Source organism: Temnothorax americanus, unplaced genomic scaffold, assembly GCF_048541705.1.
Source record: "Temnothorax americanus isolate GAGA-0224 unplaced genomic scaffold, ASM4854170v1 Scaffold1, whole genome shotgun sequence".
NCBI classification, from domain to species: domain Eukaryota; kingdom Metazoa; phylum Arthropoda; class Insecta; order Hymenoptera; family Formicidae; genus Temnothorax; species Temnothorax americanus.
In genome coordinates, this window is record NW_027509230.1 from 4,702,767 (window position 1) to 4,728,748 (window position 25,982).

Below are 25,982 nucleotides of genomic sequence, written 5' to 3' on the forward strand. Positions count from 1 at the left end.
AGCAGGAGGTCCTTAAGCTCAATAAAAAAAATGGGGAAATCCCGGCTTTTGCCTTAACAGAGGAGGGACAGCCGAGGCGTTTGAGACGGGAGGTGGTTCTGCTGACGGAGGACCGGAACCTCAGGGTGAAGGCTCTGGCCAGGGACGTGCCCGTGAGAGAAGTTCCCGATTTCATGCAATGGGCTGGACTCGGCTGAGGCGATATGACGTGATTGCGACGAAATTCCGATTCTCACTTGACGAGAAATCTCCCGTGTTCCTGCCGCGCGAGCCCGACCAAACGTCAAACAAGACCAAACGCAACGGAAAAGAAGTAGACAAAGAAAAAGAAGGTTCGTTAGTTGCCGACGGATCTTCTTCGCGTCCGATCGACCGTCGACTGTGCGCAAACGACACGTTATTATCGCGCGTAAGTCTGTCGCAGGTTGGGTATTCAGATTGTCTCTCCCGACGGTATTCTTTTTTTTTTCTAAATTTTTTTTAATCCTATTACGGAGAAACCGCGAAGTGCGGTAAGCAGGAGCAAGTTCTACCGAAGAAAAAGCAAAGCGTGCGCGGTCGCGTAAAATTGCGAATGAAGTACGGTACGAATGATGGGGAAAGAAACAGGCTCGGAAGCCTGTCGCTCGCCGTTTCGCTTGTCGGAAACGCGAGCTATTCGAAGGCTCCTCGTGAATGAGCGTGACACTACTTACCTACCTTGTACCCCCTAACTGTTCCGTGTATCTCGAACGTGCAGAGATAAAAATCCCGAAGAGAGAGCCTTTTCACACGGGGAACGTGTAACGGGCGCCGGGCGGTCCGAAAGACACGTTGAATCCAGGACGTTCACAAAGAGCCATGGCGTACAGTACACCAGATGTAAAATCGAGGGACAACCGACGGAGACGTGAATGTTTCGAAGAAAAAGCGAAGAAAACGATGAAAATAGAGCTTTACTGTCTTGAAGTGCTATCACTGTTTGTAGATTGTTTTTATCAATAATAGCCGTCTATTGCGGCTTGGATAACCATTTTATATAATTTTGTTTGCCGTCATTTACTTTTGTTCGTGTGAAACGTTATTAAAAAAAATTTTATATCGTATGTACGGCGTGTGTGGGTTTGAGATGATGTGACGATGATGCGTTCGCGTCATCGTTTCGCTAGCAATCACGAAACGTATCTTTTTATCGTTCCGCCGTAAATCCACCGTGACATTTTCCACGAGGCGATTCTCCTCTCGTTTTCTTACCGCTGAAGTCATTTAACATTATTACCTTTAAGTTGTCAAGTGAATTATTAACGGCGATTCGTCTCCAATGAATGACTATGCTTCGTCGGGGATATCGACAAGATCGAAAACGACAAGCGATGTAACGTGATCGTTGATCGCGCATTCGCTCGTCGCCGATTGATGATTTTATCCTCGAGGAATATTAGGAACGATCGAAAATCGCTTACTTTCGGAAATCTACGTCCATTTTTTGTGTAAAAACGATCAAATACGTTCGTATACGCTGCAAATTCAAGTGTGTTATTTTAGCTAAAGCTCTTCTTGCTGTATTAAAACACATTTAAGATGTATTAACTTTTAATTTAATACGATTAAACCTGTTAAATGACGTAATTTAACATATAAAAAACATGTAAAAAAAAGCTTCAGTCTAATGTGTTACTCTTAGGCGTTTATGCGTGTAAGAACAAGACTTAGATTTGCGGTGTAAAAATTATATTTGGTTTTTATTACACATATCAATAGTTTCAAGCAAGGTTGATTGTTTACATTATAATTTCGAACAAAATTGCTGGTGTTTGTCGCCGAGAATATATTTTGTGGATTAATCCTTGATTTTTGAAATTCCTTTTTCGATCGTCTTTAAGCAAACGTATGTACGTCATAGCTGAGATGCGTATCTCTCCTCATTGCTTACGAGTACTCGCTTGTATAGCATATACACATATATTGACATCTACATAGTTCACCGGCTTAAGACTAGAAATTAACGTAAGGAAACGAAGCGGATTTTATTCCATGAGGTGCACGATTGTACAACCATGGTGTTCTTTATAATATCAAAGATTAGCTTTTACCGATAAGCGAAGAATAAATGTATCCCGCACGTGTTGGCACGATCGCTGTTATAAACATTCCGTGTCGGAATCACGTTGACACGAGATTTTTCATCGACTTCGATCTAGCGATGTCACTTTGCCTGGCTTCGTCGTTACGGAAGACCAATTGAGACCACGATTGCGAGTGCGAAGTAAGATTCGCAAAATAGTTTGCGTGACGTGGAATCGAAGAGGGATATTGCTTCATTCTCATGACAAATTGTCGAAAGCGCGAACGCAACTTGCGCGCCAATGTTGGCGTTTTCTTCGCGTTTTTTAATATTGCTCGGTTTTACCAGATACGTATACGAGTTTATCTTTCGGAAGAAAGAGGAAGCACACAGTGGTCGAGGCATGCGCGCGACTAGCGAGGAACTGCGGGACCGATGATCGAGTAGCGAACACGATGTCCTATTTTTCGACAGAGATAAGATAGTTACTTAATGCTCCTAGTGTATTAAAGAGTGTGTGTGCGCGCGCGTGTGTATGTATGTATGCGCGTGTGTGGGAGAGAGGGAGAGAGGGGGGGATAAATAGAGAAAGAGAAAGAGAGAATGACAATTAGATTAGCGAAGGAGGACACAGTCAGCGGAAAGGGAAAAAACGCTCGACGTACTAAAACCCGTACGCTACAATAAATCTCGATGCTGTCCGAAGTCTCGTCGGAATTCCTGCGAATTAAATCGATTCGGTAAGTAGAAGAAGTGCCCACCCACTGCACCGCCCGGGCAGAATCCTTTTGTTACACCGTGATGTTCCGCTTGACAAACCACGCCGTTTGGGCAGAAGAAAGTCTCGGTCGTGTAAGGTTGTCTGTTCAGCGATATTTTAAGGGCGCGTAAGAAGCCCGACGTAAGAATATTAAAATATCTCTACCGGTCTGTCGTGGGAAAATATCTTCTTTCTATCGAAAACAAATATATATGTCTGTACAAGGATTCTATCGCTATATACTTATGGATTTAAGTATATTTCTACGAGAAAGATACGATCGCACGAATTTCCGAGTAGGATCCCGTAAATTTGCTTTTTGCGAAACGCGGTGAGGTCTTATTTAAGTATACGTACTTCTTAATGTCGCTGTAAGAAGACGGTGAAGTAGCATTCGTCAACGATACTTCACAAGATCCAAGATCGGCACGTTGAGAGGACGGAGGAAGAGAAAATAGAGGAAGAGAGAGAGAGAGAGAGAGAGAGACGCGGAGTTTCGCTCCTGTGAACTTGTTCATATCTCTCGTCCTTCCAGCGTGTCGGTTTATTTTAACGTTTTTTTCTTTTTCTTTCCCCTGTCACCTTCTTCCCCCCCCCCTCGTCGCCGTTTTTAGCTCAATTTTTTATTCGAACCTCCACTGCGAGAGAAAGTGCGGCGTATTGATGGAGTTTGACGAAGCCCACTCGAAGCACCGACGATGTACACTGTCATTGTGTTTCACTAATTTCTAAGTATAGCCTTTCATAGCCTTTTTAATGTACGCGTCCGGTCGCCATAAGCGGCCGATAATTAATTTGATGGAGGCAGACGTTCGAGATGTAAGAGTGCGATGGATGGGCGAGCGAAATCGATTGCGCGAATGCGCCTTGCAATCGCGAATACAATAATAGAAATTATCGAGAAACACTTGTTTTCTTGAACCGACAGACATACGGGAGACATATTTTTAACGATTAAAATGACGAATCATGAAAAATCACAGTTAGAGGACAATATCTTAAAGTGTCCCAAGCTCTATAAAGTTTATTAAACAAAAACTTTGGATTTAAAAGTGGTCTGTCATTCAGAGACTGAATTATTTTATTACATTTAAAGAAAAGTAATAGTAGTACTGATTAATCATTGGAAAATAACAAAAGAGCGAATAAAATATTGATTGATAAAATTCGAACAATTATTTTGCCGAAAACGCAGTTCGCGTACGATTGGTCCGTCGGTTTTAGAGAAAAGTGTTTAGCGATAATTTTTACAACACTTAGCTTAGTACGGGATAACAATTAGGGTACCTATAGTTTGCAATTGTACTCCGGGCATATCACACACATAGTATATTTACAATATCATCGCAATAGTTCTCTTCTGCAATAGTCATAGTGGTGCAATAGACACTCTACTCACGAATAAGCCACCTCGATAAGACTGTCCGTCCCCGAGCATCATAATTCATTTTCATGGTTTCGATGTAATATATCTTCACTTCACTCACTCCGGTCTTTCAACTTCGAAATTGCATATATGTCGATCCTGCGAGTAATCGCCGGCTGTTCCAATCGGCTTACGCGCGATCGAGTTCATGTTAGCCCGTGCTAGATAGAAAGAGAGAGAGAGAGAGAGAGAGAGAGAGAGAGAGAGAGAGAGAGAGAGAGAGAGAGAGAGAGAAGTTGCCTGAAAAATCTAGGTAGACGTTTGACGTAAGATAGACTTCGTGATTTTTAGAACCGATTTATCTCGGACGTGGACAAGCGAGAAATGCCGCGGTACGTTCTCTCAAAAAACGTCCTCCGCTTCCGAGATAACTCTCACACCGTAAGTGTACCTATATCCACATTGTATATAGGTATATATAATTATATATAATTAAATATACATTTATATATAATTATACATATATAAATACACCCACCCGATTTTATGCTAGATTCTCGCAATATCTCTGATAAATCTATGTACGTATATTATTATGTGACGAAACGAAAAGAACGCGATTCATTTGTATTTCGTCCGAGGAGAAGATATGACGACGACGACGACGACGATGGTGATGACAAAACTATAAGGATGATGCTATTACGAAAGCGGAAGCTTTAGGCTAATCGTTTATTATATATTATGAGAAATGTCGCTACTAAATAGTGTTACCACTTTGAATATTCAATAAAAAATTGAGACTAGCGTTACTACATTATGTACCTTATTATAATTATTACAATTATATGATATTTAGTATATATAATAATCTCTGCTGTTTATTAGAACGAAATTCTCATAATTTATGTTAAACTTGCTTTACATATTCTGTATTGCATTTTTAGCAAATTAATCGTTAATTACCAGACTCGATTATCACCAAATATCTCTTCCTTACTTTGTCCTTTCTTTAATTTTCACAGATTTAAATTTAATGAACGTTACAAGTGTCTCCGATATATTTAATTATAGGTAGAGACATGCTCATTATTAGTACTACATCAGCTAATGTATTAATAATAGGCGATTTATTCAACTCGACAGGATGCAACGTATAATTTTTGTCAGGCCATTACGACTGCGAAGAGCGTGAAGTCGGGGTCCGGCGCGTCAGGTTTTTCTAGATTAAACCTGTCTTGCGTACTCTTTACCTAGTTCGCGAGATTTAGGCTCGCGAGGCACGCGGAGGGGATTCTCGTCGTATGATAGAGTCGTTGACACGCTCGACCTCGTTATATCTTCATCGTCGAAGGTCCGCGCGCGGGGGCACGGTATTTCTCTTAGGCGCACGACTAAGGTCGCCCGAGTCATCTCGAATACTACTCTTTTTCTTACGCGAGGTGTGCGCAGCGTGTGCACTTGTGCAGGCAGGTACGTTTTTCACGAAAGCCACGTACGAGCGACAACGGGCACCGTTGTAGCATCTCCACAGCGGTACATACTTGTCACGATCGACGAATTCCAATATCCATTATCGACATCACGATTTCGTTTCAAGTGCAAGTCTTACGTCACTAATTATCCGGTTTTATCACGCGGACTATATTTTTCCCTGTTATTGGACTAATAGACGTTTTTATCGCAGTTTTTATTTATTTTGTAATCTAAAACAGATAAAAAGTCACTGCCTTAAAAAAATAGTTGTTATTATATCTTTTTTTTTTACTTATCTTCCCAGCTTGGCAAAAGGATCGATAGCAAAAAAAAAATAGTTACAAGAAAATTATCGGTGATTACTAATTCCTCTAAAGATTAAACAAATTGGAAACGTAAGAAATTGAGAGAGTAAATGGCACACAAGCAGTGGTCTCTTTAAAAATTTTTTATAAAACTATTTAAATAAATATATGAGCGTATTGCATTTTACGTATGTACTTAAATTTTGACGTCCGGAATATTTATTTGCTTGATTGCTTTTAAAGTATGTCGGTATGTGACTTCACTCGAGAATTCGATGGACAAGCTTCGGAATGTCTTAGCGATCAGTGGCGGACAGTACGTTTCCGGTCGAGCACAGTCAACAGACGCAGCGGGAGAAGCGTTCTCCGTCCGTGAGAGAGTCCGGCAAGATCTGGCTATTTTTACCCAGTCAACCTTGAACTTGCTGCCGCCGCCATCGCCGCTCCTGCTGCTGCTGCTGTTGCTGTTGCTGTTGCTGCAGTGATCTGATCACCAATAAAGAGACTTATCTAATTCTGAGAAAGGCGATCGTCTGTTGCGACTAAGGGTATACGGTACTCACGTTGCATATCCGTCGACGCCGTACCACGAAAGCGTACCACGTAGACTTAACAACTTATCGGGAGGCACACATGTCGGAGGTGGCTGCGAACCATTTAGCACTTCATATTGCGCGACTTCTGTTTAATGATTATTTTCTTATCCTCTACATATGATATATCTAAGAATTATGATATAAAACAGTCAAATTTATATAATCTAGACATATTTTATTGTATTTATATTTTATCTACGAATCGCTTCTTTGTTACAACGTGCATAATTATTACCAGATGTGTTTTAAGCATTTTTCCTATTTGCTCGTTTTTAATGTTGACAGATTTAAATTTAGCGAAATTTACAAGTCTCCGATATTTAATTATAGATGGAAACATTTCGAACTTCCAATATGTTTAATAAAACTATGTGTAAATGTAAATAAAAGCGCGCTTGAGCGAGAAAGAAGGAGCACAAGGCGGCCAACGCGAGAGTTATGCAGTAGCGGCCGCGAGATAACGTAAACTCGCTATCTGATCGAACAATGCATCTTCGCGATACGCGCACTGGCGAACGGGGTGACCCGCATACCGAGTTACCTCGTCCTCCGGTCGGGCTGATGCACCAAGGATGAGCTGCATCTTGGTGTTGTCGATCGTCGATACCATAGCTCGGAGATCTCTTCTGTTGAGAAGCGATATGCGAATACCGTGCATCAGAGTCACCCGTGTATCTCTGCAGTCGCGCGTGGATTCCATAATAAATTTAAAATCATTTTTGCGCAGAGTCTTGCGGGAGACAAGATCTATCTCGTAATTCTTCAAGTTTTTAAAACCATCTCGATAGTAAAGATTTGAATAAAATTTAAAAAAATGTTTAATACGGAACGACTTATTCATATATCTATTTACAAGCTAAGAAATTTTCAAGTTTAAGACTAGACTGAGTGCATTCGTAAATGCTTTCAAAATGTTTAATTGACATAAAAAATCAGAGTTAATTAACTAGCAGTCGCTTTGGCTCGCACATATTTTCCTCTGAGCTTTGTCACGAATGAGGAAAGTTCGTTTGCGCTGATTCTTTGAGGGTATACAGAATTAAACGACTCCAAATGGTCGGCGAACAATTTGGCGAGCGATCCGAACGAACGACGATGGCTACCGGTCGGTTGTTGCTGCGGCGGCGCTGCGTTTGTGCGAGAAGCACGTATAATCGCATTCACAACAGCCCGCACTTGTCTGACGGGAGTATAAAACCAGCGGGAGAACACAGAGGGAAGAGGCCGCCGCGCCGTCGCAGCGCGCTGCCATATGGCGGCATAAAGATTCGCCCGCTCGCTCGGCGCATCTGAAATCTAACCGCCGCGCCGCGGCGGGCTCGCGTTTTCGTTCTCGAAGTTTAGAAGCTGAAGAGGAAGCCGAGCAAAAATCGGGGTCTCGCGGTCCCACAATCGCCTCGCACACCGGATCCTGACACGCGCGAGGAAACGCGCGTATGTTGCTCCCCGGAGTCTCCGCGGCAGCGCGGCGCGGCGATGCTGCGAGCCACGTTGCGCGCCAGGAGCCCCCGCTGTTTCCCGGTAGCGATTAACATCATCGTGCGTTCCCAACTTGTCTCCTTCCGCGAACGGACCGCACTTCTCCCGCGCGTGTACTTTTCATACGCGCGCTGCAGAGATGAAGCGCGTATTAACTCTTTCCCTCGTCGCGCGGATGCAGGTCGGGGGCGGGAACCCTTTTCTTTTCGCGCTGTTTAACAACGTTTCGGCGAACGATTCGAGGTTGCACCGCGACGAGACGAGCGAGACCGGCGCAAGTTCAAGTTCACGGGGTCGTTGCACGTGTGGTAGGCATGGGCACCGCGCTCTCACTCGTCCGCGTGTGGGTGTATCTACGTACGTGGGGCCTCGATCGGGGCCGGTAGTGTGTTCCCGCGAAGTCAGCTGGCCGTGAGCCAGAATGCCGCGGCGAGCGGCGACTGGATGACTCTCGATCGCGCCGGGTGGGCTCCGTGGGCATCCACTTCGACTTGGGCGTAACTTCTTTCATCGCGCCGAACGCGGCGATAATCGTACGTCGTCAATTTCGGTGAGCGCGATCTCGAGGCTCTCTTGAGTTTGTTTCCTTCGAGAATGCATACTTAATAAATTTATGCTGTTTTAATCATCAATTTGACATTGCTTTCCGTAAGATACATAAATGTGCTCTTATATCTTATTGATATATTATTAATATATTTTATGATTTTATTTAAAACGTTATATAGATATATTTTTTATTTTTTCCGATATGTATTGTCCAAAATTAGGATTAATATTTTTTTGAATTGAAATACATTACGTATTTATATCTTCTTTAAAATTTTAATAATTTTTTATTAATAATTTTATTTCCTTAAAGTTTTATCTAATCTAATTTTATCTTAATCTAATTTATTGTGAATCCAGATTTTACATAGAGAGTTTGAAAAAGAGATTACGAAGCAATGTAACATAATTTTTTAATCGATAAAGATATGCGCGTATACGTTAATTATTCTTACCTGAGCAATGACGCCAATAATGACTTTTGTGGTTCCTGTTGAAATTACGTAACTGTACATGACGTAATTTTTTAGTAAAAGTGATTCATCGTCACGTGTTTAATCGTGCGATTAAATTGTTATTGTTTCTCCCTTCGAGCCGCAAATTCCGTTTCCGAACTCTTATGCAATGTTTGCGGATGCAGGTAGGCCTCGAGGAGCGAGTTCAGGCGATGTCCCTCGCCTTTCACGCGCAGTTCACTCGTAAATGCGTTCTCTGCATTCGTCGGAGCGCTTCTGGCTCGTCTGAGTTACTTACGAAATGCTGTAATCGCGCTCTTGCTCTTACCAGTTCTTACCCCGGCGACAAAAAGCCCGTTCCCTCAAGGAATAACGTTAGTACCGTCAAAGTCGGATCTTTCCATAATAGTCCATAATAGTCCACAATTTTTACTCTGATAATGTTACATTAAAAAATTTATTATATTCTTATTTTTATAAACAAATATTTTAAACGTATGCTAAAAGTACTCTTTGCCCGCAGAAAATATCGGCTGTTTCTGTTACTACTAATTCGATTTTTATTATTTAATAAGACAAATAAAGAGCCTCTCTCCGATATTTTTATAGCTATGTCCATACATTTATTCTATCGTCTAGAGTATAAGTATATATATAAGTACAGAGTAAACACCATGTTCCGGCGTTAAGTAACTTAATTTAAGCGACGAGAGATACCCCAACAATCCTCCTCCGGTTGCGCAAACGAGAGGCTCCCTCGTAAACGCAGGCAGCAGGTTGATCAGCGACCAGCATCATCGCGATAGCGCGGGGCACGGATAAGGTATCATATACGGTAATAAAAGCGCGAGCCGATCTGGCGTTAACATCGTCGGACGAACAAAGGCGACGTAGCGCCTCCTCGCACTCGCGAAAGCCGTGTTATACCACCACCTACCCACTGCTCTCCTCCGCGGCCGCTTCGGCCCGGTACGTTGTGTACGTCATGCACCGCGTGTCAAGCCTCAAAGCTAACTACCTTCGCGCGACCGGGGGGTCAAAGCAGGACCACACAGCCGTGGCCGTAACTCAGACCTATTATATTTCGCAGTCTGTCGCACTCTCCGCATTTCCTTTTCCTTTTTCGCCGTCCCGGCAACCCCGATACTGCCTTTTCACGAAGCGACGCGACGACGCGCTCATTCAGGCCCTTGCACCCCGTCGGCGCGATGTGTAATAGCGTTCCAAAGCACTGACCGAGGCACTCGATAGCCAGTTACAATTGTGGCTGGATCGCGGAATGAGTGCCTAAGTGTCGCAATTGCCTGATTTGCAATTTTAATATTTAACTTGACGCAAATTATAGTATAATTGTGAACTATTCAAATACTGAAAATCGTGAGTGAGCGCTCAATCGCTATAATGTAACCATGCTTCTATTTTTTTCCCTCTAGACACTTAGAAGTGCGAGGTCGACATAGAAAGGGATGAAGAAAAAAGTAAAAGTAAAGGAAATATTATCGATTTTTGTATTGTTTTACGTTTTGCATCGAGAAATTTTATTGCATCCGAGGATAGATAAAAAGGCACATCGACAAATGTCCCGATCAATTCAAAGGAATCGCGCATAATGCCGGGCATAGGACCGGCTCGACCTCGTCGCTAGGATACTCGTCCGCGGTGATCTTTATCTATGTAGGAAGTCATCCACTCGTTTTTCCTCGTCCTCGTCCGCGCAAGCAGATCCAATCTCGCGCCGTGTGTTAGGTAATGCGCTTTCCGACCGCTAAATGCACATCGTCGTGGCCATTGACTTCTTCCCTTTGCCCAAGCGCTTTACGTTAGGCGACTTTGTTGTTACCTGCTGCACTGAAAGCCGCCGCAGCCGCGCAATATGCCGTATTGCGTTAGCGGGTTGCTTCTTCGTTTCCCTTTCGTCAAAACGACTGAGCGACCAAGAATCTCCGCCGCGCCGTGTATAGCGAGCCATAACGAGACGTGTAAGCAAAAGTCAATGAAAAGCCATAGATTTCCGTAAAGACAAGTTTATCAGTTTTTCTTTCTTTACTGCAATATAATAGGAATAAGTTTCTCTATCGAAGCTTTATTTTTTATATTAATCTAATCGTTAAATTAAATCAGTAATTTATTTAGTTTGGTGTATACATTTAAGCCCGATTAAATTTGATATAAAATAATGACGAAGGTTTATTATTATTCGCAATTGATTTAACATGTTTTGGAGATTTTATAATTTATTTTCGTTAAACATAATAAATAGTAAATAGCAGTAAAAAGAATATATAAAACTTTCGTAGCAATTTAGTTGTAAATGCGAATCTGGCGTGTATATATCCTAAAATATTCAATGTACTTATCCTCCTTTTATCGGGAGGAAGCAGGTGCGAAAAGTCATGGTTTTTTTTTTGTCGATTACTATGTCGGCCGCTAGAAAGAGGTCGAGCATTCGATTTTTATACGGATTACGTGTTCGAATGTAGCCGATCGAACCAATCGCAAAATAAAAGAAGAGAACGGAGAAAAAAAATGCGTGCGCCGCGGCACATTGTTCATTCAAAAGGCGAGCATTGCGGCCATAAGTCATAGATTAGATTCAGATCGCTTTGAGCCATTGTATGCGTATCGCCCGGGAGACAATGCTCCAGTGAATCAAGCCTATCATCGCGAAAGGCCGGGGAATCCCTTGCTGTACCATGTTGGATCCAGAAGTAAATTGCCGAAGATGTAACGCGAAAGGAAAGAAGACCATACGGTAAGTTAACGGTGTTTAAATTCTATTTTTTCTCTTTTTTTTACGTTAACATTTGTATTTAACGGAATAAGAGATATTAAAATGTTTAAACCGCATTAATTAATAAACAAATGCAAGATTACAATAATTTAAATATACATCTTTGCGCAACAACTCCGATAATGTCTTATCGTTCGAAATAGAGCGCGTAACGTGCAACACATTGCACGGGTAATGTTATCAGAAATATTGATCGGAAATCAACGGATTACAAAGTCTGTGGCCCGGTTCGCTGCGCCAGCGGGTCATTAAAATGCCGGTCGAGCCGTCCGGTTTAATTTAAGAGCGAAAATAGACGGCGAGATCTTTGCGCTCTTCGTGCATTTCATTAAAAGCGATAGCTCTCGGGGCAACCGCGCGCAGCTCCGCGCACAGCTCGGCCGACGTGTCGGAACGCGCGTGTGAACCTTTACATAATTTAACTCGGTTTTATCGATGTTACTTGGCGTGAGCGTGAGTCACGCTCGTATAAACTGCCGGCGCATCGCAGAGGCAAACCGTCACTTTATACGAGTGTCGTTAATCGCTGTTACTGTGCTGCCGGGGCGCATCGCGGACCGCGCGTCATCGATCGTATCCGGATTCTGGATGGAGCCGCTCGCCCTGACGTAAGCCGGATAATATTGTCATTGCGATTTTTTTTAACCGTGCGAACACACGACATCCATCGCGTTGCGCGCGTACTCGCGAAATATCTCCTATAATTGGCCGTTAAATCACTGCGAAAATTGACTCGTTCTCATCCGCCTTATGGCAAATCTCCCATCTATTGTACTTCGTGCGATTTTCTACGATACGAAATTGATTTAAATCGAACTGACGTTGAACTAATTAAATTTTGATTGATGTCTATTTCAAGACTGTACTCGAATAAACTTCGATTGATCGAGCAAAATTAACTCGAAAATTAACCGTGGGCTGAACTATATCTTTAAATAAGAAACGCACGTATATATATAATTATCATTCAATACAAAGTCGTTGACCCCGGATTAAATCTTTTATTTCAGACGATTCTTATTTTATAATTATATATAACCAGATTTTTTCTTACATTTTCGCATATTTTATAGATTATTTTTGCAGAATTTTTAACGGAGCCGTTTGAGAAGTCCAATGCACACACACAGAGGTAAGACTGTACTATATTTAATTATGTGGAGGAAATTTGAACGCATCTTTGCATGAGAATCGAATAGACGCACGGGAGGATTGAGGATTCAATTTCTCTATCTCCTCGCGGCGGAATCAAGCGGGTGTATACCTGTAATCGTGATCCTGGCAGACGATTACGGACCGATTGCCGTATACACACGTGTAACGATACTCGCGTCGGGCAATCGATCACGTAAAACAGCCTCGCACGTCCCGCATACTAATAGTCATTATTTATTTATATTGGCCAGGTGGTCAATTCGTTCACACGTGATGGAATTGTGCAACGAATGTGTCTGATCGCCTCATCGCGATGCGCTCGTACGTCTACCCCGCGCGTAACGCATGATGCATGTGTGCGCGCATGCACGGCGGATATGCGTATCGAATCTGATACATGCCGTTTAGTACTTAGATCAATAGCGACGTATCAATATTTGCACAATTGCAAAACTGACGTACGGCAAAGGAGATTCGAATACTATCTGGTTTTTTCTTTTTTTTTTATAAACACTGAGCATATACAGCAGATGGTGAAATAAGTATTATATACATAAGAGGCGATATTATAGAAGAAGAAAGGAGTTGATATTTGAACCCCTTCCTATATATATCCAACGTTTAATAGCGAGGAAATAAGCATCTTTTATTATGCGCACATTAGAACATGAGTATACTTTATCATGTATGTGCGTTAGAGATATACAAGATGAATTTAAGAAAACTTATCTTCGATGGGAACTACATTTCTTTACGAAATAAAAAAATAGTCTCAATTCAGCACAATAAAAATAAAAAAATGTTTTCTATATACAAACTATATATTTTACATATAAAAATAAAATTCATTAAAATAATAAATATACTTCTTCCCTCGTGTGACACGCAATTATTTTCGAATAAGAGCGCGCGTGTATCCAAGAAGTGCAGAAATTTGTCGCGCTCTCCGCATTTTTCTTCTTCTTCTTCCTCTTTCGTGTCAAGTCGCGGCGCGGCGTGGCGCCAATAGAATCGAGAAGACGCCGTTCTCACGAGGCTTGCGTGCGTATACACGCGTGCGTGCGTGCGTGCTTGCGTGCGTGCATGCGGGCGCGAGCGCGAGCGCGAGCCCGAGCCCGAAGAAGCGGGCACGGGTACAGGAGGGATATATCTGTCGGGTAATCGCGCGTGAAGGTACGGACCCAACGGTCCCCGCATGACAACACTCGCGAGCGGTGCCTGCGCTCGTTTAGATTGGCCGAATGCGCCATTGCGTTTGTCTCGTCCACGTTTCGAGCATCGGACGAAGCTCCACGAAACGAAATTAGGGAAATGCAAGGTCTAAAATTGTATACAATTTATGTGTCGCTTTGTAAATTTACGCTTGCAAAACTGTCGAGTTTATAACAAGATGATTTTTCTTCCGTGTCGTAACGATAAGGCGCTATCGAGATTCCGTTATACCTTTATTTCTCTTGTCGTCCCGTCCGAACGAATTTGACGTCTTCGAAAAATGCATTTGGAGCGGATCAGATATACGGCAGGTGGAACGAAATTGCGCTTTTATACATACGTAACCGATCGAGAGATCGATGGACGCGCGCCACGATTGTGCGACTTTCCCGACGAAAGTAATTCCTCCCACCGTAAAGTACGTGTCGAGATAATAACTTGCAATCTCCGCGCGAATATTGAATATTCGCCGTTGCCTGTATCGACGCGGGTAATTTAATTGAAGTCGCTAGAGAGTATCGTTTCCTTACTGCCTGACATCACGGCCGTAATCATATGATGCATGCCGTACTTACGCGTAATGACACTTCGACGGCGCACGATACTCTTCCCTGATCGAACCAATCTATGAAAATCTCCCTCGGTCCGCGGCCACCTACGAGGCATTTCTCGTTATTAATGTTATTAGACGGTTACGTGTCTTCGGGCCGGTAAAACTCAGCGGTTAACGGGATCCGAACCGAGCCGCGCGGTGGAGCGACAGCCTTGAGAAGAGGGCCCGGAAGAGACGGTCGAGACAAACTCGGCGCGCTTAAGATGCCCCGGGTCGTTGCAATCCAACGACACACGGATACACCACATTCGTATCGTTAAAGTATTCCGGTGGGTTCTACCGCTTGTAACTACGACGATTGATACATTAAGTCGTACCGTGGTCAGTTTGATGAAATTTATCGTCAAGAACATATCAGATGATTCTTTTTAATAATTCTTTGATCAATCTGGAGTCGATTTTTCCTTAACAAAAATATAACAGCTAATTATATATTGTATACAGATACAGTGAATATTTTACGTTGTTTGTCAAGAACATCGGATTTTTTAAAATAATTCTTTTATCAATTTGAAGTCGATTTTTCCTTAACGAAAATATAACAACCATTTATATATGTACAGATACATTGAGTATTTTATACATTATTTGTAGATTCTTTAATTTATCTCGGGTCAATTTTTCTTCGGCTGACCTTTGATAAATAAAGGTATCGTTCGGGATATTGTTGTACGAATCTTTCTTTCTCTCTCGTCGGACCGTATTCCAGAACGTTGCAATTACTTTGTGCCGGCGCCTGAAGCAACCAAAAGCCGCCGCTTGAGAAATTTTCGTGCTCGGAGCTACGTGTAGGTCAGTGTAGGTATAGGTACGATGAGATTCTCGTCCCGTAGGAGTTGGATCAGAGGCAACAGCCGCGGTCAACCGAGTGTATCAAGATTCAATTTGACGGGCGTAAGGCAAGATGGAGTTTTAGCCTAAGGGCGCTTCTCGGCGACGCACACGGCCGATGGGCTCGAGAGGCGCGTTGGCGCGTGCAGTGACAACCAGCGCCAGATCGATCCTGGCGACGCAATCCGCCGCCGCCACCGTCGCCGCCGCCGCCGCGAGGGGATGGAACGTCTCGACTGTGCGAGGAGGGTTGCCAGGGTTTACGTCCCGATAATATCGAGGGTGAATCGTCTCGGCGGAGGGACCGCCTCTCTCTGTGTTTGCACGATCTCCTCCTCCGAGGAGCCGCCGAGAATCTCTTCGGCTCCCACGATTTACCGTCAGGGTGAGTCTCTCGTGATTATATGAAAGAAGTCGAATTATTTTACCGATAATTTTGTAGCGCATAAACGAGCGCGGTATCAGCAGTAATCCGGTTGATATTTTCGCGAAACTTTGCGCTTGAGTGAATTGAACGCCTAAGTACGTATAACACGTTTGATTTTGACGCAATTTATTAGATTAATAATTTAGGAAGTATGAATCTATTTTAATTCGAATTATGCAATATTAATCTCAGGCTGTCACAGTCTATGGTATACGTCACCCTGACAAGATTCGAATATAATTATATCAGTTTCGATTTTGTCTTGATGCATCCGTCTCACGAGTCGCGGCCTAGCTCGGGGCGATCTACATATCGCACAATATCCATCACTCTATGCTACCTTAAGATGAAGGAAAGATAGATTAGAAGGGATTTCCGTGCGGTTAATCAATCGAGCGAAGCCAAAAGGGAAATCCAGAATTACACTGGAGATTAAACTGGCAGCAACCGTGATTAAGGCCGCAACAACGTTAATAAGTACGCGCATCGGGACAAATAGGACGGAGTAGAGCCGCCGTCCGTACCTTCGTTCGCGATTGAGGGTTATCGCGCGCTCCTCCTCTCTCTCTCTCTCTCTATCTCTCTCCCTCCCTCCCGAGAGTCCGTCAATCATGCAAATACAGTAGCTCGAAGCTCGAGCCGCTGCCTGGAAAACCGCTCTCCGGCTCTCCGTCGCTTCCCATGTACTACATAAGGTAATGTGACGCGCATCTTCCTCTTCGCGGGAGCGAAGCGTCGCGATCGTCTCGGAGCTCGCCGATTCGACTCGTACGTGCCGGTACCGAAAGAGTAAGAAAAGAGCTATATACCCACCCGATCGCACGCTCTGGGGATTTTCGAGGAGAAAAATCAATGGGAATAACGGTGACACGCATGGGTCAGTGCGTTTGTAACCTTTGAGCCGTCGCATCGCGCGCAGGCGAAGGCGAAGGCGAAGGCGAAGGCGCAGGCGAAGGAGAAGAAGAAGAAGAAGAATAAGAAGAGGTGCTCGGCTCCGAAGGCAAAACGGTAAACCCGCGCCAACACACAGAGTAGGATATCTCCTCTTGACGTAATTCCATTCGACATTCTCGCGCGGTGATACCGACACTCTACGTCGTCGTATACGTGTGAAACGTCTCCACGCGTGTAAGTGCGTATACGTACGTACGTACGTTTGGGGTCCTCGACGAGCCACGAGGTCGCCGACCTCCGCTGCCGTTGGGAAAAATCTCCGCGTTGCAATATTTCCATGCCATTATTCGATTAATTATCGCGGCGGGCACGCGGATCGCGCTAGAGTCATAACGGAAAATGAGTTAAGAGACGGTTCAATACGGAGACGTTATCCGTTTGTCCCCCGCATCCCTCCCCCTCCTTCCGTGGAAGATCGATAAGCGATGAGAGAAAAATGCCTTTCAACATTCAATAGTATTCTTAATAAAAAATTTAGCTGCACTTACGTGTATTTAACATCCCAGTATAGAACGTTAAATAATCCCGGGACGTTAAATACGTATTGGGATGTTAAATAAGCAGCCAAGAATTGGAATCTTTTTATATCGTACAACTGTTTTATTATAGTAGTGGATACTATTAGTTCGTTATATTCTCGTTATCGCCGGCGACGATGAATGCATAAGTCAGGTGCCTCTGTGATTTTGATTGTGTCTAAAAACGGAATTTTAGGGCACATGCCTAATTGAAATTTCCGTCTTTGATTACTCGTCTGACTCGAAAGTAGAGGTATTCCGATGGCGTCCCGCGGATATATTCGTCGCTTCTTTCTTGATTAAATACGCGAAGAGAAGGATATATTATATATGTTAGCGTAGAAACGGAGGAATCTCTCTCAGGTGACATACGCACACACGTGTATTATACGTATACACATACACATTCACTGCATATGTTGCGTGGGACGCATCGGTGCTCGATACTGCTCACCCCGTTTCGCGAATTCGTTCGCCGATCACGATCGGCGACACGTCTTCGTCGAATTATCGAAATACCTCGCGCGATCGCTGGCGGAATGTTAAATACATATCGGCGAGCGTTCGCGCATATAACGTCCATGTTGCTGCGAGCCCGCTATTTTTAGATCGCACGGATTTTATCTGTACTCTGCGAAAATATATTGGCGAATCGACTATGCTTATCCCCCATATCAATAACAATTTGCTAAAGAAATACAAGCTAAAATAACGGTGCCGTGAGCCCAATTGCGAGAAGAGTGTCATTTATTGTTATTCACTTACAATTTTGCACATTTGTTTATACTGCAAGCGTGTTAATCCTTGTGGGATACACGCGAAATATACAATTAATTATTGAAATATATTTGTATTTAAGAAAAAATTGTAATATGCAATTGCAGTATAACGACTCATGTGTTTCTGTTAATCTGTTTGTTATAAATTGTTTTAAAAATCATGTGGACAAAAAAATGCCTCATATAATTTACATATATCTCCAACGAATTGGTGTTAAATTGCTCCATAATAAAGCGGAGATTTGGATTACAATATATAGTGTGGAATATTTGACGCGCAAACCGTGACGGTACCAATCACGCTGGTCCGTTTCACAGGGGGAGATTCTAATTTAGCATGGTAGCGTAGAAGATCTCTCCCCAAACCCTTCGTTTCTGCCGAAGGATGAAGGAAGTCTATGTCTGCAGTCGAGATGAGAGGAGAGGAGGGGGAAGCAGGATGGAGGGGCAGGATGCAACTGCGGAGCCCGGGGAGTCCAGGCAGAGTCCGGACCCCCATCATTATCCGTTGAACCCTGCGGAGGCTCGAACATGCATCAATTATTTGGTGGATCGAAGAGGGACGTATCCTCCCTCCATCATCCCACCTCCGCCTGCATCCTGTGTCGAACGACCAATTGCACCATACATCACACTCGCGCTATATTCGCCGTCATAATGTCGGAGTACGCGCGCAGCACGCTCCCTTCTCTCATCCCCCTATTTCTTCCTGTCTCTCTCTTTCTCGTCCTTGCTTCTCGCGTGCGTCGTTTTGGATCGCTAGGAAGGAATCTTTTAATTGCCAAAGTGCAGGCGCATCAGAGGGAAAAGAATAAATTTATTGATTATTTCGAAATAAGACAAGCTCATTAGAATAATTGAGTAGATATTATCGCAAAGATAGAGAAATGAGTCTAGAAAGTTAATTAAGGGGTAAGGTAAGAGTTGATAAGAGTCTGGGTTCTTAAAAAATTTAAAAAGAAGCTTAATATTGGTTAATATTTAAGCAATATCAAAGCGTGAATACAGGAAAATTCAAATACATTATTAACGATCCATATTATCAAACAGAATGTAATATAAATTTGGAATAAAGAGAGAATCTTAACAATTTGAATAAGGAAGAAAGAAAGTAAAACAAGAGAGATATATTGAAAGGTCTTCGAAAGTTTAATTTTTACTTATATGTACATGGCGAAAAGAGTTAGGGTAACCGAGACGGGTCCAATTCAATTTCCGTGAAAGCGCATTTAATATCTTTGCCTTATTCTTTCCTTCGTGCTTCGGAGGCGGAGTGTATCCGAACAGAGGAAGGAAGAAAGGAAAAAGAAAAAAAGAAAGCTTGATAAAGAGCCTCGATACGATCGTACGCGAGTGTCCGCTGGACAGTGGACATTCGATTCCATTTAAGCGATCAACCTGGGTCATAAAAGTGTCCCACGTAAAAATGTTCGCGATCGCGCGATGAGAATCGTGTGTGCACGAACGAGAAGCGGCGCGGCGACCGGTCAAGCAGCAGGCACACTCGCGCGATTCACGGATTTTACGCGGCGGATTTTACGTCGACGCTAAAGCCGTCTGCTTGGAGTAGCTCTCCACTCATCCGAGAAGAGAGTCTCGCTCGCGATAAAACTAAACTCTTAATGGCGGTCTTGTGTGACGCTGGCTTCCACGCGGAACACAATACGGGGACCGTCCGTTGTCGTTGTCGGCGACGTTCGACTCGCGTCGCGACTTTTCTTGACCGTCTTGTCGTGCCGTTAAACGATCTCGTGCCGAAAGGAAACCTGAGCGAAAACGCAAACGGGTCGTGCCGCGAGCGACGATAAATGTCGGGGATGCAACGCGGAGCGCAGCAAGAGACCATAAGAAAAAGAATTGGCGATGTATTGTGTCGTCGCAGCTATTAGAGCAACCACGTCGAAAGTAATTGACTATCGGGCAGGTCTTTCGCTGCCCCTCGATCGCCTTAATAATGACGACTTTGACATTAACACGACTTTAGACGATGGTAACGAGACGCTACTGTTATATTTTGTTCGGAACTTGCACGCGCGGCTGGACCCCGTAATATTTTCTGATGATTTATTGATATACTGATATTGATAAACTTGATATACTGATGGTTATCGATACACGTGTTTTCTTATGATAAATGCGAGTAGACTCCCTTAATATTCTATCCCCTCATCGTTTACAGCCTTGGATTATAAATAAACTGCTTTTTTATTGCAATATATTAATATATAATACATATGCCATTACTTCCTAAGTATCGTCCCCTCATCATTTAGATCTTTATAGATATAAACGAACTGCTTTCATATTGCAATATATTTTAATGCATATATATGTCATTATCATTACATATGTATGATATAATTATGTCAATCAATTGTATATTTTTAATATTTATAATTTAGATTTTATTTTAATACTAATGTATTGTTTTCACAATTTAAATATGAAAAGTTTATTAACGGGTGAGATTCTTTTTCAAGAATGAATTCTTTTACTCTAATGGAGTTGATTTATTTAATTCCAAATCCTTAGCAAAAATGTAATTAGATGTCTTCATCTTTTTTTACAATTTTGTTTTAATAGTAAATCTGAAATAAAATTTTTGAAATTGATATTAATTTTATTTAAAATTCAATAAAGAATTAAATCTTTCTTTTTAATAAAAAATCAAATTTTGATTGAATCAGTTTTCTATTCTTTTTTCGGTATTTTTGTTGAAAAGAATCAATTTTACACTCGTTGAGGAAATCAGTCCCAAAATTATAATACTTCCTGTATATTTAGTAGTAGTTGTGTATTAGGAAGTGATATTTCGGCTCTCTACTTCTGATAAATACAATTGAATCTCGTTATAGTCGATAGTCAATCTGTTTCGCCTCTGTATCGAATTGCCATTGTCTCGCCGGTTTCATGGCAATTCAATTTATAATGGTATCTCACCGATTTGTGCACAAGTAGGAACGTAGTCTGGGCGGACAGCGGTTTCCGCTTTCATGTATAAGAGTAATAGTAAGAAGAAGAAAAGAAGTGGGAAGCGGTCTTCGAGCGCTAACCTTGTTACGTACATCGCTCGATAGCACCGATGATAAATTGCTCGACCGGCTCGTAGCACGTGCGAACGAAACATAAACATAATTATAAAGATATATTTTAAGTGTATAATGTATATATCATCGCATAAATAACTAATATAAGTAAATGTATCAATGCGACATCGTGCGAGAGAGAATGATTTATATAGATTGAATAATTAAAAATTAGCGATTCTTCGTTTCTTGCTAGATTTTAATCTGCAATAAAAATATGTTTTTTATCACGGACAGAGAAGAAAGTAAACTAAAAGTTCTATATTTATAATTTTTTTCTTGAAATATTAGATAGATTGGATTCAGTTAAAAATCAATGTGAATTAATTATATCAACAATATCGAAAAGTTAATAATGAAATTAGTGAATAATTAATTAACTTGGTTATTTTCAACGTTTTAAAAAAGAACATTGATTATAAATAATTAATGTTTGGCCTTTTTAAAGAAATTATTCGCCTTTATTTCCGGTATAGCGTCGTTGTTTTGATACTGCTACGTAATAAAGAAAGTCGATCCGCGAAGGTGGAACGGACGTAAGATGCGGAGGCGTATTATGCGTTTCAAGGACGGCGTGTTGTATAACAACGTTCGTTTTACCGATCGCGATATCGACCTCGTCTGGAATGCTGACGGATCGAGGCCGAATACAATAAATTCAGTTCCGTTTTTTTTAAACATAATTCGATTCCTTTCCGTTTCGACGTCATCCAATACTTCCATCTCAATGATTCAAATTATTCGAGGGCTGTTTTTGACGGATTTTATATGCTGTGTAAAAAAATATTTACTTACTTTTATTTTAATTTTCTATATATAGAGCATACATATCTTTCGTGTTTTTATTTTTTGCAAATTATATCGTATGAATTATTTCAATAATGCAATTTCATTAAATTCATTCTAAATGTTTAGGGAGCATTATTATCCGATTACAAATTACAATACGAATTGAAAAAAATGTCACGTTTGTACGATATATATCTCTATCGATTTCTACTTTAAAGATATATTGCTCGATCGTTATCAATTTTACAGAGAAAATGTTAAAGTAGATCACTAGGGAAATATCGCATCTGCCGAACATCCGTTCTGACCGCCCTCAGATCCTAAACAGGATCCGAACTCAACGAACCGTCACAATTTCTCTCGGGGGAACGACAAATATCTTGGCTCGCGCGCGCGATTTCTGCTGAATGAAAGCGCGCGTCTCTCGGATCGGATGCGATCGCGCATACAGTTAGAAACGGTTCACTTTAATTAGCTCGTATGTCACTGGTAACGCCAGCTGAGAAATCCGAGCTCCCCGGGGAAGATGTACGCGCGCGCGCGAGGGCGATAGGCCGAAGCCGCGCGAGGCGCGAGGTGCGAGAAAGACGCGCCGCGCCGCGCCGAGACGAATCGCCGACGCGTTGCCCGCGCGATCGAAATTAGACGGATAAATTATTTGGCGGCGCGAAAACGCCGGCGCATTTTGTCGCGTCCCGTTCATCGATTCGTCTCTCTTTCTTTCTCTCTAAATGGGTTAGGTCGTAATTGAGCGAGGCAGATTCGCGCACGTTCTCCACGAGTTACACGCTTGAGGCTGGAGGATGATGACCCGTGTTCTCGAATTTTGGGTCCGTACCGACGCTCGTGCTATCATTTGTGTACGCTCTCGTTCTGTCGATTCCTGGTCGTCACGTCTCAACATTTAATTACTTCTCGTCCGATTCGGTTCGTTGACCTGGCCCCGGTATACGAGAGTCGCTCGACAAATTGATGGTATCGCGAATTGAAAACCCGATTAACGCCGATAATCGTTTATGGGCGAGGACGAGGGGAAGAGAACGTGTAAAAAAGATTGTATCGAAAATATCGATGCGGCAGATATAGTCGCCACGCCTTTGTTCCGTAAACAACGTCGAATTATCGCGATTGACCTCTTTTAACTTATATTATTCGACTGGAATGCGAAACGATCGATTTTGCTAGTCTCTTTTTATCAGATAATCGGCATATTACGTTTTTGATACGGATAAAAACAGGAAATTTGATTACGGTGCAAAAAATATTCGAGATCTTTTTGACTATGCGACCGAGATTTATTATGTTCTACCGTACAAATTGAGGAAATTGCGCCTTAATTGGTATCTATTCTTGTCTCTTTAATTTAATTATTATATTCGAGACGCGGCGAGATATGTGCGTGCGTATATGTGTATCGCGCGTCTTAGATGGTAGCATATAAATTGTTATTATCTATTATCTGCCTCGTTATCGCGTTCGCTACTTAAGGATTGCGAGTTAATTGCGGTGATTTAATTTCGCAGAAACACAAAGGAAGAATCCTGCGGACGGAAGGTATACACCACCTCGGGGTTACCGTCCTCGTTACAACGCATGCAATTAACATGGCCTATTAGTGGTAACATGTTTCGGAAACGTCGGGCGACGCGGACGGCTCGACGGTTTGCACATTACTAACTCGCGTGTATTCCGTTAGATCGATCGTGAGTATAATCTGTGTGCGTATCGTGTGTAGAGCAGATATTAACTCGTCTAACATGCAGTGTGGCATATCGTTGCGGCATCGGTCGTGATTGAGTTATCTCGGCGTACGTAACCATCTCCCGTGTAATTTTGCAACTTACTATATCAATTTCCTGCGTCAACGTTGATTTGCGAATCTGTCGCACGTTAAGTAAATTCTCGTTTATTTTCGCGAGTGAGACATAGTACGTTTCCATAAATTTTCTCAATAATTCTTCTTTAGATTATATATCCTTTGTAGTCGTCTAATTGAGTGTCCCGGTTTCCCGATATATCTGCTGTTAGAAGCATCCGCGTCTGCCAACCACATCGAACCGTTTCCTTTCGGTCGGTGAGAATGAGGTAGCGTATAACTCTGTGGGATCAATAAATCTCCCGGTCCGGTAATGGAAAAAGGCGAATCCTCTTCCGCCAGCTTGCGGCTGGTTATTTCTGCCCGGCAGGACCCTTCGAGTTATTACGGTTTAATGGTTGCACCGTTAACGAAATCAATTAACGAGGGAGGCGTTTCGGCAGCGTTACGTCTGGTCAACGTCTCAACTTTCGTCTACTTCGCGCTCTCCTTCTCTTTCTCTCCATCTTCCCGATTCCCCTTGTCTCCACTGATATATTGTTTTCTCTTTCGTTTTCATTTGTTTTTTCTGTCTCTCTCTCTCTCTATCTTTCTCTCCACCTCACTGCTGCTCGCGCGATCGTCTTCAACGGATATAATTCAATCCCTCGTTATACACGTTACAGCCCTCGTTACTAAAGAGAATCCATCAAGCACGTTCGTAAAGTTATCTAACGAAACTTTATGACGGTTCGCCCAAAATCTCCCACTGAGAAGTAGGTTGAGTCAAGCAACAATTCCCGTTGCGTCACTAATTGTAAGTGCTTTCGATGATTCATTATTTGCGCTAATGCTGTGGGAGCATCGTTATACGGAATTTCGTGTGAAGACAATAATAGGAAGTTACGCCTGTACACCTGTCGTCTTACGTATGTAGATGAGTATTCTGTGACAAGATAATTTTTTATTTTTATCATTGTTTTATTAATTTATTGTATGTAATAAATTATGTTGATTCAATACTTTTAAAGAACATTTTGATTATTTTGAGACGTAAATAGATCCCAGAAATAATATTGGGACGAAAGTTAATCGCAAATAATGGAGCAATTTTGCCGCTGGATATCGTTTATTTGGAAATTTATGGCACACTCTTGCGTGGAATTCCCCGCGAATTTTCGACGAATTTTTGACGTGGGCGGGTACACCGAGTATCGAAACGATCTCTCTGGCGTTCTCGTGCAAGCTCATCGATTTTAAACATCGGGAAGAAGTGTCGGGGACAGGCGGGAAGAGGGAAGACGGTATCTATAGCGTGGAGGCGTAGAAACACGCGGGATGAAGAGAGCCGAGCAACCTAAACGTGGGGTATCGGCCGCGGACCGCCCAGCGAAAGGGTCCCGAAGGGTCTCTCGGCGGAGAGGTTCGATAACCGAACGTGTGTGCGCGCGCGCGCGAAATTACCGAAATTGCAGGTCGACCAAGTCCAGTACTTGATCTCTTCCCGCGGATACGATGGTATATATACGTCTACCTCCAGCACCTTACGGCCCGGCTGCGAGCGACGAGTTACCGACTCTTCACCGTGAGATATTCCGGCGCGAAATTTCGCCGGCTATATATCGAACGCGCAGAAATAACATTGCGATGAAGTTATAAACGTTCGGTCAATAGCTCGGGGTTAACAGCGAGTAATAACCATATCGGATTTATATATATAATTGAATCGTTTATTTTGAAAAGGATTATATACGAGTTAAATGTACAGCCAAATTTAACTGATCGAGTTGTTGATTGAAACATGATGTAAGAAGACAAGTGTAGCAAGTCCAAGGATGCGCAGTGGTCATTTTCTTTAACCAATTAGAAACTGGAATCAGAATCCGACTAATGAATATCGGCGGCCTTTGTCTATGTTAACGATCGTTAATTTCATGTTTATCTCGTTTACCGCATAATTATACTTAACTTTAATTATGTTACTCTTGATGTAAATAAAATA

At 42.5% G+C, this 25,982-nt stretch overlaps 1 protein-coding gene and 1 long non-coding RNA gene across 4 annotated transcripts in view; both read left to right on the top strand.

Moving 5' to 3' along the window:
• Positions 1 to 4,985, top strand: part of LOC143898551 (telomerase-binding protein EST1A) — an 87,139-nt gene extending 82,154 nt beyond the window's left edge. For all 3 annotated transcript variants that reach the window (XM_077408124.1, XM_077408118.1, XM_077408131.1), the window contains one exon: positions 61 to 4,985. In XM_077408124.1, the coding sequence (XP_077264250.1) occupies positions 61 to 197 (137 nt within the window). In that variant the 3' untranslated portion in view covers positions 198 to 4,985. The remainder of the gene's footprint in view (positions 1 to 60) is intronic.
• Positions 4,986 to 11,910: 6,925 nt separating this feature from the next.
• On the top strand, positions 11,911 to 24,922 carry LOC143901948 (uncharacterized). Its single transcript, XR_013258226.1, has 3 exons — positions 11,911 to 12,429; positions 12,908 to 12,953; positions 23,709 to 24,922. It is a non-coding gene; the product is annotated as an uncharacterized LOC143901948 (long non-coding RNA).
• The last annotated feature ends 1,060 nt before the right edge of the window (positions 24,923 to 25,982 follow it).